Consider the following 14,681-nt stretch of genomic DNA (forward strand, 5'->3'; position numbering starts at 1 on the left):
GCTCCTTATATGCTCCCAGCACAGAGATCAAACTGTGATGGACAGCCCTTGGTCCCTGCTATTGATCAGTAGGCGGCAGGACAGGTTTCCAGTCATGTGACCACTGTCATAGTAAATCACAGTGGTCATGTGATCAGCTAATCTCTCTCCCACCCCCTCCCCCTCAGCGTGCAAATCTTTTAAAAGAGATGCTAGGGTGGGAAGAAAGGGGTTCATTTTTCCATGTCTCCTCCCTTCTCCCTGTTTCATGTTTGGATTTTTTTTTTTTCAATATAATATTTTTTTTTGTACTACAAAGCAAAACTTCTGAATTTGTTGCCTAGGTGTGAATGATGTTCTCGTTCCTCTGCACCCCCCCCCCCCCTCACGAATTCTGTGAATGAGCAGATGTACCATAGGGTTTTGGGTCCTCTGGCACACCTACTTAAACACGACTTTCCTAGAACATCGACACCTGTTTGGCTCCCCCTGTGCATGTGCAAACTGTAAAGCTCCAAAACTTTGCCATGTTTGCACAGGAAATCTCCTGCATGGGTACAGATCTGCTGAAGGGCTCTGCAAGGACCAAAAGACCAGGCAGATACCTTTGGCACATCTGCACACTAGAGATGTCCCAAACTATTTGCCGGCGAACATGGCTTGTTCGCGTTCGCCGCGGCGGGCGAACATATGCGATGTTCGGTCCGCCCCCTATACGTCATCATTGAGCAAACTTTGACCCTGTACCTCACAGTCAGCAGACACATTCCAGCCAGGAAGAGTGCTACTGCTGCTGAATAGCTAGGCCAGTGTTCTGTGTCCACTCCAGTCCTCACACACCCATCTGCTGTAAGGACAGCGTCCTGACAGCACCCCAAAAAGCCCTTTTTAGGGCTGGTACATCAGTCTGCTTTTTTATATATATATATATATATATATATATATATAAATATTGCAGTTGCCTGCCCGTGTGTGAGAGGCCACAGGCCCACAGACTGTTCTGTGTGCACACCACTCATATAGGTGTGGCACAGTACATTGCACGGTGCACGCGCAGTGCTTCAAATTGGAAGTAAGAGAACCGACCAACCATCTTTTTCCATCTCCCGGTTCCTAAAATCTATTCCATACACCGGCCCCTGATAGGGGACAAAACAGAGATTAAACTGGTAAGAACAGATTTTTTTTAATTTAAAAAAAGAGGACAGCCTCTGCGGAGCTGGGTATTTTTTGGCCGCGTTACTGAACGCTCATGCACAATGGCTGTAGGCTCATGTGTCCTTTTGCGGAGGTGACAAACCTGGTCAGTCAAACCCAAGGCAACATCATCGACCTCATCCCATATGCGTTTTTTCTGGAGCGTGCCCTGTGAAGAGTGCTGGATCAGGCCATAGATGAGCATGAAGAGGAAGAGTTGTGGTCACCATCACCACCAGAAGCAGCCTTGTTGTTGTCGATTGCTGGACCGGCAGCAATGCAGAGAGAGGAGTCTGAAGAAGAGGAGTCAGAGGAGGAAGGTGGCTGTGAGGAGGTGGAAGACCAACCACAGCAGGCGTCCCAGGGGGCTTGTTGTCACCTTTCGGGGGACCCTTGGTGTTGTACGTGGCTGGGTGGAGGAAGAGACCTTCAATGATGTCAGTGAGGACAAGGAACGAGACATGGCTAGCTTGGTATCCAACCTTGTGCAAATAAGGAGTTTGCGGCTGTGCAAATGAACTGTTTGCGGTTGTTTGCCATGCGTTAAACGGGGGAGTTTGGTCTGTCAGAGTTTGATCTGTCACTGTGAAGCGGGCGTAACCCTTACACTACCTGATCGATACACACACTGGATGTTTTGAAGCAGGTTATTCCAAACAATTTAGGAATGTTAGGTGATTTATGCCCTTTATGGATTAAAACCCGACTCTGCGACAACTACGTAATTTTCCATTGGAGTTTTGCCATGGATCCCCCTCCGGCATGCCACAGTCCAGGTGTTTGTCCCCTTGAAACAACTTTTCCATCACTATTGTGGCCAGAAAGAGTCCCTGTGGGTTTTAAAATTTGCCTGCCTATTGAAGTCTATAGCGGTTCGCCCGTTCGTGAACATTTGCAGAAATTCGCGTTTGCCGTTCACAAACGGAAAATTTTATGTTCGCGACATCTCTACTGCACACGTCATAATAACTACAATAACAGGTCTGGAGGGGGGAGAGTCAAACAAAGAGGAACAGAAGTTCCTATTTATTTTCTTGCATGACTGTATCTTTTGCACTTATCAAATAGATATAACACAAACATTTTCAAAGATTTAAAGATATATTTAGCACACCGATTTATTGAGATTGATGCTATCCTTACATCTTTTATTTGGGAAGGTAAAGCAATTAGAATTGCAAGAGACACACTCCAATTACTGGTGTTGGTGGGTGGTCTTGAAGCCCCCAATTTACAAACCTACTATATTGCCTCTCAATTGGCTAATGCTGATTGGTGTTTTGTTCCTGAAACTAACAGTACTGAAATTGCCCTGGAAACAGCAATTCTCATATCGTTTGAATCCCTCCAAAATGTAATCCATCGCCAATCTATGCTGTGTAGAGGCAGTACGAGTATTTTATATATAACACTGCAAACTTTGAAATGATCAAATCCATACCCATCTTGAGGTACACCTGTGTACTCCCCCAATGCTCCTTTATGGAATAATCTATGTTTACAAGAATTTTGACAAAGGACAGATGGGGCGTTGTGAAATTGGTTTCCCATCTGTACTCCATGGATACGTTGCGCCCCTTTGCTGAATTTCGCTGAGATTTTCACCTTCTTCATACAGCCTTCTTTAGATATCTACATACAGCTGCAAATCAGTGGTTTGCATAACATTTCTATACCTTTCCCCTTTGGAACGCCTATTAAATGACCCAGCTCACTCTAAACTTACACTGACATACTTAATTAGAAAGAAATAAAGGAGATGTCATAGGGTTTTTAGGGTGCATGAAACACAACCAATTTTTTAAAATTCCAACATTTTATTAGAATGTATTAAAATTTTATACATATCCATGTACAGTTGATCACGGAGTATGTATTAGGCAATTAATCCAGATATGTCATGATCTTTCTCAACATGTTTCACTGTTAATACATCTACTTCAAGAGTAATGGATATTGCTTTCATGCATTGGGTTAAATCTAAGAATATCTCATCTGGAGGAAAAAAGGGAACTGTAGATACTTTTGATAGAAGAAAATTTCTATAGCAATAGAATCACAGCGTTTTTACCCCATATAACGGATTACATATGAAAGACATTCCATTTGACTCAGATGGTAGAAATGTGTTCAGGTAAGTATTAGTATACCATAAGGGGAAGGGATCGACTGATTATCGGCAAAGCTGATATATCGAGGGCCGATATTGTCTTTTGCCGATATATCTGTATCGGCCTGGAACTGCCCGATATTGCCGATATTCCAAATACTGCTCTTGTACGGGTAAAATTATGTCACAAAGCATGTCATAGCAAGTCCGTTTACATATAGGACATAGCAAGTCCGTTTACAAATGTTATTGAATATGCCACTCACATATGTACAAATAAAAGATATAAGCAATTCCACATTAGCAGATCTGCTGGCAGATCGGTATCTCTCACCCACTTGCAGTAAGTGAGACCCGGGTGATAGCACTCCGTCTGGCATACGATCTCGGAGGTCACGTGCATGGTCACGCCCGGCGTGACCACGTGACCTCCGAGATTGTCATCATATGTCGGACGGAGCGGTATCACCCGGGTGTCACTTACGGCAAGTGGGTGAGAGACGGATCGGTATTGGGTGGGTGGGAGAGGGAGCGGGTGAGAGACAGAGCAGTATTGAGGGGATGCTGAACGGATCAGTATCACCCGGGGCATCACTTACGGCAAGTGGGTGAGAGATACCGATCTGCCAGCAGATCTGCTAATGTGGAATTGCTTATATCTTTAATTTTTATATATGTGAGTGGCATTTTCACTAACATTTGTAAATGGAATTATGCTATGTCCTATATGTAAACGGACTTGCTATGACATGCTTTGTGACATCATTTTACCCTTACATGAGCATCACCACCTAATGGTTGGAGGAGGAGAAGACTAGTTTTGGACCCTGACATAGGATGTACCAAAATATCGGCCCATATCGGCCGATACCAATATGCGATGGCCAAAATATTGGTATCGGCAATGAAAAACCGGTATTGGTCGATCCCTTCTAAAGAACTTAGTTTAGCCCAGCACAAATGATAAAGTGCAGACCTGGTGATTTCTTGTTTATATTTAAATCACTATCAGCAGCAGTGAATCAATCCCCATTCACTGGAATGTCTCTTAGATGTGATCCCCTCCAAGATGAGTGACATATTGAAATACTACTCCTCTTTTTACATTCTAAAACTACTAGACTTAATCTCACCATAGGTGGCATGCAGATATACCTGAACTCACAGAGGAGGTGTGGCAGGATATTCTCCCTCCACAACTCCCTACAGTTATTTAATCTAGGAATAAAGTTATTTAAAACAAATTTTTATTTGGGGCCTATTATACCCCATGTCTCCTTTTTCAACTAAATAAGATACCTTCTGCTACATGCCCCAGATGCTCAGCAGTGGATGGCACGTTTTACCATATGGTTTGGGAATGCCCATCGATTAGAGCGTTTTGGTCAGAAGTCACCGCCTTTATCAGCTCAATCTCTCTTATACCCAATATTTGTAACCATTTAAGGTGGCTTTGGGTTATATTGATGATGAGTCTCTCTCTAAAAACTATCCACTCTTTTTACACCTAGTTTTATTCTATGCCAAAAAAATCTATAACTTTACATTTGGAATCCTCAGCTCCCCAACTATAGCCTTTTGGTTTACTCTTGTTAATCATGCACTCCCCCTATACAAACTAACATATGAAGCTAGAGGATGCCCTCGTAAATTTCATAAGATATAGGATATGTGGGTTACTTCTGATCACACTGTACCACCTAGTCCTTACAGCAATGCTTAAGAATGAAACATGTCTTGCTATTTTTCCTTTTAATTTTTCTGGACTGTTGTACTTGTATACAATGTTTTGCTGACGATATTCACTTTACACTTGTAGAAGAATATGTATAGTATATTTGGTCCTTTAGCCCAGCCTTTTTCAACCAGGGTACCCAGGCACCCTGGGGTGCCTTGAGGTTTCTTCAGGAATGCCATGGCAGAATGCCTAAAAATTGCCCCAAAATTGTATAGTTTGGCATGTGGCATGTGAATAAAGTTGGCATGCCAAGTTGGCATGTGAATAAAGCTGCCTGTTACACAAAGCCCCAGGATTTCATTGTGCACCATTACAACCTTCTTGAGGGCACCTTAGCTGAGTGATGGAGAAAAATTGAAGGAGAAGAGATACATTGGAATACTAGTCAGTACCAGTTTGCAAAACTGTCTTTGCTTTGAAAGAAAAAATCACCTCTAACGTTGGGTGTCCTACATGTACTCCTGTGTTATACAAAAGTATTAGAAACGTTTTTACATTTTGGACTGGGGTGCCTCAAGACTGTCTTTAATTTTTAAAGAGTGCTTGAGACTGTTCATAATTTTTAAAGGATACCTTGACTGAAAAAAGGTTGAGAAACTGTGCTTTAGCCCATGGTCCACGTGTGGGGAATGGACATTATATACATGATATGATGACATTTATGCAATGTTTGCTTGTTTTTTTGTTTTTTTCCATTGTGACAGTTTTCTTTTTTTCCTTATTTTACACTTGCAAAAATGTTATGTTCAATCTTTTTGAATGCACAATAAAAAACTTACCTTTAAAAAAAAAAAAAAAAAAAAAGAAGATATATTGAGCAGATGAAAAGGAAGCAAATAAAAAAAAATCATTGTTAGGGGTTGCATACACTTTAAATAATTTAATTGATTAACACCAGCAATCAATAAGTATTGGTTGACTTTTGTAGCTTTAGTAGCTTTAACACTGTGGGATAGAGTTGGACAGCTTTTAAATGATTGAGAACAATAAATATTGCATTATAGCTCCACATTTACATTGGGTTAGGCTGCTTGCCTGGAATATTACTTTCTAATTTCCTGTAGTTGAGTATCATTTTTTAAACAGTTTTTATATAGCAAAAACAAGGTATACAAACAAACATTAAGTGATATTTGTACACTAAAAAGCACTTTAATGACATAAAAGAGTAATAATCTCTATGGATAACTGACACCATCGGCTGCCTCGCAGTTGACATTGTGAGTGTTTCTTAGTAACCTGTTGTTGTTTGCTATAAGTATTAATGTGTGATGACCATATTAAAGACAAAGGTTCCACCAACGGGAAAGTAAGTTGGAACATACGGTAGTTTAGCTGGCAGCATTTGTACTGGACTATGCTGTACGTCATCATAGAACTAAAATCTTTTATTTACTAAGATCCTCAAACAAAGGTGAACCTTTCATTCAATGTATTAAAGGCACAGTCCATTTAAAAGTCTTATTCATGACACATGTGGAGTTCTAGTGGGCTGAGTCTCTTAAAAGCTTGCTATACATTATATTATAACATTATTTTTTCTGGTTTTAATTCCTTGTTTTATGAAAATGAAAAATAAAAGGGTACGTCATCAAAAATTGCAGTAGAATAGAAACAGGTATCACGCGAGCAACCAGCCTCCGAAGAAGCATCTCTTGTATAGAAGATACTTTCTATATCAGTTTCTTTGGTATTTAGTAGCACTCAGAGCAAACCCATGATACTTGTATACATGCTCTCCTTTCTCTTATTTGGTGCATCTTCTTCTCTTCCATCTCAGATCTCCTTCATCTGTCTCCATCAAATGTGCTGCTTGGTGATAGAGGAAGATATAGAGCTACTGAATAGAGCAGTGGAAGACTGAAGGAAAGGTGCATTGGCCATCAGCAGAGAAGTGGGGGTGCAGTGGTAATTAGTCGAAAAGTGTGCAGGTGCAGTGGTGGTAAACGGGTAAGTTTTTCAGGTACATGTCAGTAGAGGTGTGTGGGTGTAGTGGCTGTCAGTAGAGGTGTGTGGGTCCAGTGGCTGTCAGTGGAGCTGTGTGGGTGCAGTGGCTGTCAGTAGAGGTACGTGGGCGCAGTGGCTGTCAGTAGAGGTACGTGGGAGCAGTGGCTGTCAGTAGAGGTGTGTGGGTGCAGTGGCTGTCAGTAGAGGTGTGTGGATGCAGTGGCTGTCCATAGAGGTGTGTAGGTGCAGTTGCTGTCAGTAGATGTGTGTGGGTGCAGTGACTGTCACTACAGGTGTGTGGATGCAGTGGCTTCAGTAAAGGTGTGCAGGTGCAGTGGCTATCAGTTGAGTTATTGGGGTGCATTGGTTGTCAATGGAGGTGTGGGGGTGCATTGGCTGTCAGTAGAAGTGTGTGAATGCAGTGGCTGTCACTAGCGATATGCAGGTACTGTCAGTAGCTGTGTGTGGGTGCAGTGGTTTTCAGTAGAGGTGTGCAGATGCAGTGGCTGTCAGTAGATGTGTGTGGGTGCAATGGCTGTCAGTAGAGGTGTGCAGGTGCAGTGGCTGTCCATAAAGATTTGTAGGTGCAGTGGCTGTGAAAGGATGTGTGCCAGTGCAGTGGCTGTCAGTAGATAAGTGTGGGAGCAGTGGTTGTGAGAGGATGTGTGCCGGTGCAGTGGCTGTCAGTAGAGGTGTGTAGGTGCAGTGGCTGTCAGTAGAGGTGTGTAGGTGCAGTGGCTGTCAGTAGAGGCGTGTGGGTGCAGTGGCTGTCAGTAGAGGCGTGTGGGTGCAGTGGCTGTCAGAAGAGGTGTGTGGGTGCAGTGGCTGTTAATGTAGGTGTACGGGTGCAGTGGCTGCCAGTAGATGTGTGCAGGTGCAGTGGCTGTCAGTAGAGGTGTGCGGGTGCAGCGGCTGTCAATGTAAGTGTGCAGGTGCAGTGCCTGTGAGTAGAGGTGTGTGGATGCAGTGGCTGTAAGTGAAGATGTGTGGATGCAGTGGCTGTCAGTAGAGGTGTGTAAGTGTAGTGGCTGTCAGTAGAGGTGTGTGGGTGCAGCGGCTGTCAGTGGAGGTGTGTGGGTGCAGTGGCTGTCAGTGGAGGTGTGTGGGTGCAGTGGCTGTCAGTGGAGGTGTGTGGTTGCAGTGGCTGTCAGTGGAGGTGTGTGGGTGCAGTGGCTGTCAGTGGAGGTGTGTGGGTGCAGTGGCTGTCAGTGGAGGTGTGTGGGTGCAGTGGCTGTCAGTGGAGGTGTGTGGGTGCAGTGGCTGTCAGTGAAGGTGTGTGGGATAAGTGGCTGTCAGTGAAGGTGTGTGGGTGCAGTGGCTGTCAGTGAAGGTGTGTGGGAGAAGTGGCTGTCAGTGAAGGTGTGTGGGTGCAGTGGCTGTCAGTGAAGGTGTGTGGGAGAAGTGTCTGTCAGTGAAGGTGTGTGGGTGCAGTGGCTGTCAGTGAAGGTGTGTGGGAGAAGTGGCTGTCAGTGAAGGTGTGTGGTTGCAGTGGCTGTCAGTGAAGGGGTGTGGGAGAAGTGGCTGTCAGTGGAGGTGTGTGGGCGCAGTGGCTGTCAGTGGAGGTGTGTGGTTGCAGTGGCTGTCAGTGAAGAAGTGCACGGGTGCAGTGGCAGTTAGTTATGAAACATGCACATGCAGTGGTGATATGTGGAGAAGTGTGCATCAGCAGTAAATGAGATTTATGGGTGTAAAAATTGGCCAGGAAATGTAAATCTGTGTTTACTTACCTACAGGTCGTGCGGCACAATGTTTCCAGTAGACAACATCATCCTGGGCTCCCAGAAGGGATGCCGACTTTTGGAACTATTTTTCCAGTATTAGAGCTTTGAATGGAATATGTAATGGCTAGCTCCCCTATTATTTTTTTTACAGGCTTATCCTGTAATTAATTTGTTTTTGCACACTCCACAGTAATAATTTACATGAATAATGAATACATGATTTGCTATAATGAGAGCTGACTCACCTTGTGACTGTGATTATGAAAATATGACCCAGCAAAACTTGTAAAAAATATAAAAAACTAAAAACCAAAAACTGAAAAAATAGTTTCCGTTTAAGACGATACGAAAGAGAAACTTTTAGTGAACCAGGTCCAGGGTATCATAGGCAACAATTTATCTTGGCACCTCTCTGTTCTATGCTGGCATTATTAAAAATAAAATAATACAGTAGCATGGAGTTCACAAAGTGCATTTGTTTTATATGAAGGAAAAACTATAATCTCCACTAAAGGTCATTACATACAGACAAGTAAAAGAAATTCTGACTTATTACTGTAACAAATGACTCCAGTGTCAAGGTTTTGCCAGTAAGCGATTCCGAGGAAAACTCATCGGAATTGTGTCAAGTAGCGCCATCGCAAAATGCTTTACAACTGCCGTGATTATTACCTGCAGCACATCATTATCTGGGTCCTTGGCTGCCACTTTGTAAATGACTGTGGAAACAGCAGTGTTTTCAGCTATATACAGCTCAGCGTCTAATGGGAAAAAAGTTCACAGTGATTATTTACTCTACTGCTGAAGATTTCCTAGTCAAACTGAGCATATTACCAATGCATTTGCAGAGGTTACCTACAATGGAAAGTACATGTCAGAATGATCAGTGGATCCGGAAGTAGAAGCAGCTAAAGTGATATGGGAATCTCACATGTTCTTGTACAGTATATGGCAACTGTGGCTTTGCCCTCTCCTGCATCCTAAACCTCCTTGTTGGTCATAAGACCACTCATCGCATGAAACAAAAGGGAGGTTTAGGAAGTAGAAAGTAGTAGAGCCTAGATCGAATTGTACTTGATAAGATGAGATTTGCATGGGACTTCAGCTGTCTATAGCTCCGCCTCTAAGGATCTTTATTTAAAATACAGTTTTCACTAAACATAGCATTTTTCTAAATATGCGTGTTATAGTTTTATTGTAAGGCCTTCTGGACCATAGGTCATTGAAGCCTTCATGTCTACAATAGAATGTATTTAGCAGTGTCAGTATGCATCAGTTAACTTGACAATATATTTTTAATTTGTCTACCTTTACATTGTTTATTAGGGAATTATAAAGTTTCTATTTGCTGACACATTTTAATAAATACAGTTTTTATTATATTTATCTGACAAATGGACATAAAAGTGAAAAAATGCATTTTCAGTTTACTATTTGTAAGCTACAGAGCCCCGTCAAGGCCACCCAATATTTAGAAATTTCGAGTTAAGACTACAGAAAATATTGGGTGCCATGATGGGGCTCTGTACATTGCACATGTATTTTCAAATGTGTGCAAACTAAATCCCTATTTTTTTTAGAAATTCTTTCTAAACCCCTATTTTTAACGCATATTGTTAGACATATCAATTCGGTTGGTTGCAGGCTGGTAAGTTGAGCTGGGAATTTTCTTTGCTTTTGTTTTACATGCGTTGCCCTTCCATGTGCTCCTTGCTGCAAAAACCATTTATAGGTGGGGGCAGTGGCCATTTGTTTGCACTGTTGAAATACTGGCGAGGGGACATACTAGCGCCCTTGTTGCCATTGTGCTATATACTGGGTGTCTGGTGCGCCCATGTGCATTTAGGGTGGGGTGGGCTCCCTCCAGGCTCACCTGCCCTCTATCTTTCTATTATAATGCATGTGCTTCCACTGTGGGGGCTCTGAAAATTTAGAGTTAGGACTACAGAAAATATTGGGGTGCCTTGACGTGGCTCCGTGGCTTACGCATGTATTTTCAAATGTGTGCAAAAGAAAGCCCTGTTTTTAACATATACTGTTAGACAGGACAATTCAAAATGGTTAGCAGGCTGGTTGATAAGTTGAGCTTGGATTTTTTTTTGTTTTGTTTGGTCTGTCAAGCCTACCTCGCTAGAGCTATGGAGATGTTTGAAGTTTTCTTTCATTTGACTACACGCACATATCTTAAAGTTCCCAGCACCTCTTTGAGTATGTTGTTCCAAAACACCAGGTCCAAGTCTTGTTACATAAGGGTGAAGGTAAAGGGGAACGTCCACAGTCCTTTAAAAGTTTTGACTTACGTGGCGTAGCAGAAGAGCACAGGGACTGCAAGGATGCTTTTTCTGCATTTTATAAAGTGAACTTTATTTTAAGTTACTTTGCCTACTGGCCTATGGGTAAACTTTAGGAATGACGACTGGATTTTTTAATTAGCAACACACAATTATGTCCAAGCCATACCATTGTGCTCCCACAAACAGCTGAAAAAATCCATCCCTGTATTACCTTGTCTGGCCAGTGTTCCGGTAAAGACTGGAGCCTTGTTGACATGGGTAATTTCGATAACAATGGACTGTGTGGCCGTCGTTTTTTTGCTGTCCTCCACCAGGATTTGCAGAGTATACAATGGCACAGCTTCAAAGTTCAGCTTGGGCTCATTTGTTGTTATTAGCTAGATAGAAGGATTAAGCCAAACATGAGTCAAAGCCAAATTATGTAGATTAATATAATTAAGATAATGCATGTCCCTTCATATATAATTTCATCCTGTATACTCGGCATAACTAGATCTCCCTTGAATAGCCATTCAGCTTGAATTTAATTCCTTTAAATAAGGTCATTCTATAATGTTTCGAAATGGGACCTAAAGGGAAACTATAGAGATTGCTCTATCAGGTTTATTCAATATGACAGTGCAAAGAGCAATTATAATGCTCAAAGTGCAATGATCCACAACAGCCTTTCACATATAATCTCAAAGCCTAGCCAGAGAGGCGAAAGTCACCCCCAAGAAAGAATGGTGGAGAGACATCTGTCCATTGTCTGTAGTGCTGCAACCCTTCTGTTTCCTGCACAACTTACCAGTTTACACCTTCCTTCTCTCTTTCTATTAAAGCACATAAAGCACATCAATGTGTATAAAAAGCACATTAAAGCAAATAAAGTACACATGATGAGAAAATCGGACAAGCGATCATCAATTTATTGTGCATGCTAGTCTCATATCAAACAGGGGGGGGTTACTAAAGGTATGAAAATGTTTGTATGAGAGAATACACATTTTTACGTACATAGCTATGTTACAGTGTGGAAATGGAGGTGATGTAATGCACCCCTCTTCTAGCCACACATTTAGTCATTTCGTTTGCAACAAGTTTCCCTAAATTTATTTTTCTGAGCATAGGCAATTTTTTAATGGGAGGGAGGGAGGGAGGGTGCTTTAATACGAGCAAAAGGCAGGCTTGCCTGTGAGTTCTGCATGCCATAGTAATAGAAATCAATCTCCATTCAAAACTGTTATGCATTTGTATTCTACCATAACCTGACACACAGCTCAGTTGATTTATCTTTTCCTACAGTATATCTGCTTTGCATAGTACAGGCAGGCAGACAAACGGCATGACTTTAATCTGAAGTGTATTGCCCAAAAAATAAAAATAGAATATATTTATATATATTGCAGCTTACCAATCCATAGATGTGGTGGCTGCATTGGTTTTATTTTTCAGGCTTTCTTTGCTTTATTTTCACCTGGAGAGCCTGTCAGTAGTACACTTTGTGATTATTCACTGTAAGGAGTAGCAGCATTGTCCCCCTAGGGTGCTCTTCTGATTTGGACTACAAACATCTATTTTCCTCTTTTCAACATTTCTGACAGGTACAACAAGTACATTTTGTACTTGCAGTAAATGTACTTAGCCTGACAGAATGAAACAAATGCAGCCACCACACCCAAGGACTAGTAGTTTGCAATATATTGAAGTCACACCAAATAACATCCATATTCTCCAAAAATTATATGCATTCTCTACTTAATGACCATGTAATTTATCTTTTATGAAATTGTTTCTTAGTGTATTTTTCTGTCTCCTTGTAACGTCCACCTGAACCTCTCCTTTCCCTCTTTACTTCAGTTTTTTTGAATGAGCTCTATGGACACTACAAATCACATAGTCCATCACTGGAGCAAGCAAGAGAGGGTGGCTATTTTCCTACATACAATAGGTTAATAGGCAATGAATGTAGCCACCCTCTAATAGAAAGTCAGTTCTCAGTAGTGATGATCGGACTTTTGAAAAGTTTGGTTCGGCCAGAACACCCAAATTTCCCAAAAGTTCGGTTCAGATTCCAGAACCCCATTGAAATCAATGGGACCCGAACTTCTGGAATCAAAAAACACCATTTTGAAGCCCTAAAACCCAATAAATGCCCCTAAAAAGTGCCTAGGGTTCTGGGTCATGCCCCAGGGACTATGAATCACAAAAAAAAAGTTCTTAAAAATTGTCGTTTTTGATAGAGAGCCAATTATTGAAAAAATTATTGAAAATAAAAATTAGATTTCTTTGTATTTAGTGTCTGGGGGGTCTAAAAAGTGTACCTGTGAAGTTTCAGCTCTGTAGCATGTCCAGAACCAGAAAAAAAAATGATTATTTTTCTTAGAATTTCAGTAGCGCAGGGATGGTGTTACCCTCCTTTCACACCTGGGCGTTTTTGTTTCAGGCGTTTATTGGGCGTTTTTTTGGGCGTCTTTGGAGGCAGGCATGACATCTGAACTTCTGTATAGGGGTATATATATATATATATATAATATATGTGTGTATGTGTGTGTGTGTGTGTGTGTGTGTGTATATATATATATATATATATATATATGTATGTGTGTGTATATATACATATATATATATATATATATATACACACATATATATATATAATATATATATATGCATATATGTATACCCCTAACCCAGAATCTGCATAGTGGGGTCACCCTGACATGGAAGAGTTTGGTCACCCTGGAATTGCAGAGTTAGTTCACCCTAAACTACACTACGGTCACCCTGACACTTAAAACTTTCCCTACAAAAACTAGATTATTGAATCTAACTATACAGTAGTGGTATATAGTACCCTAACTACACTGCATATCCCTTTCCTCACACTAATAATTGCAAAATGACAGCCTCTCTATTACAGTGCTAGAGGTTTGGCGGGGCTATGTTATATACTGGGGGGCGTATGGGGGGCGTATTCACTCCTGATTGGCCTCTGGACCCCATAGTCCCACCAATCGGCTTTTACTGATGTTTCTGGGCCAATCACAGGCTTTTAAAGCCCAGTTCCTGTCCCATTGCATTTTGGGCGGTTCTGGTGGCCGAATTCCGAACTTTTACCGCAAAAAGTTTGGAATTCGACCTAATTTCGAACACCCAATGTTCGGGTCGAACCGATGGTCGACCCGAACCATTCGATCATCCCTACTCAGCAGCAAAAAAAAAAATTTAATTTGGGGATTTGTAGGAGGCTGAGAGCAATAAATAGATGGTACAGTTTAGTGGCAATTTGAATTTTTGTTGTTGGGTTTAAATATTTGTGCAGATATATTCTGAAATGTTCTAGTATCTGATTTACAATCTTCTTTAGACCTACCAATGATAACTTTGTAGTACAAAGCCTAGTTAGACCAGTTTCTGGGTATATAAAAAATAATGGCACACTTTTTTCCTGTCAGCTCTAGTTTTTTTGAGATACCGCATAAATGTCTTATACAGTGCCTGTATTCATACCCCTTGAAATTTTCCACATTTTGTCATGTTACAACCAAAAACGTAAATGTATTTTATTGGGATTTTATGTGATAGACCAACACAAAGTGGCACATAATTGTGAAGTGGAAGGAAAATGATAAATTATTTTCACGTTTCTTTTTACAAATACCGTAAATATGTGAAAAGTGTGGCATGCATTTGTATTTGCAGACTTTAACAGG

At 41.5% G+C, this 14,681-nt stretch overlaps 1 protein-coding gene across 1 annotated transcript in view; it reads right to left on the bottom strand.

Annotated features, from left to right (window-relative positions):
* Positions 1-14,681, bottom strand: part of LOC309561467 (cadherin-related family member 3-like) — an 84,205-nt gene that overhangs the window by 48,885 nt on the left and 20,639 nt on the right. The window contains exons 3-4 of the mRNA XM_082265405.1: positions 11,198-11,363; positions 9,365-9,453 (exon numbers count right to left, since the gene is read on the bottom strand). Coding sequence (XP_082121531.1) covers positions 9,365-9,453; positions 11,198-11,363 — 255 coding nt within the window. The remainder of the gene's footprint in view (positions 1-9,364; positions 9,454-11,197; positions 11,364-14,681) is intronic.

The sequence above is a fragment of the Pelophylax lessonae genome, assembly GCF_965119305.1.
Source record: "Pelophylax lessonae genome assembly, chromosome: 8".
Classification (NCBI taxonomy): domain Eukaryota; kingdom Metazoa; phylum Chordata; class Amphibia; order Anura; family Ranidae; genus Pelophylax; species Pelophylax lessonae.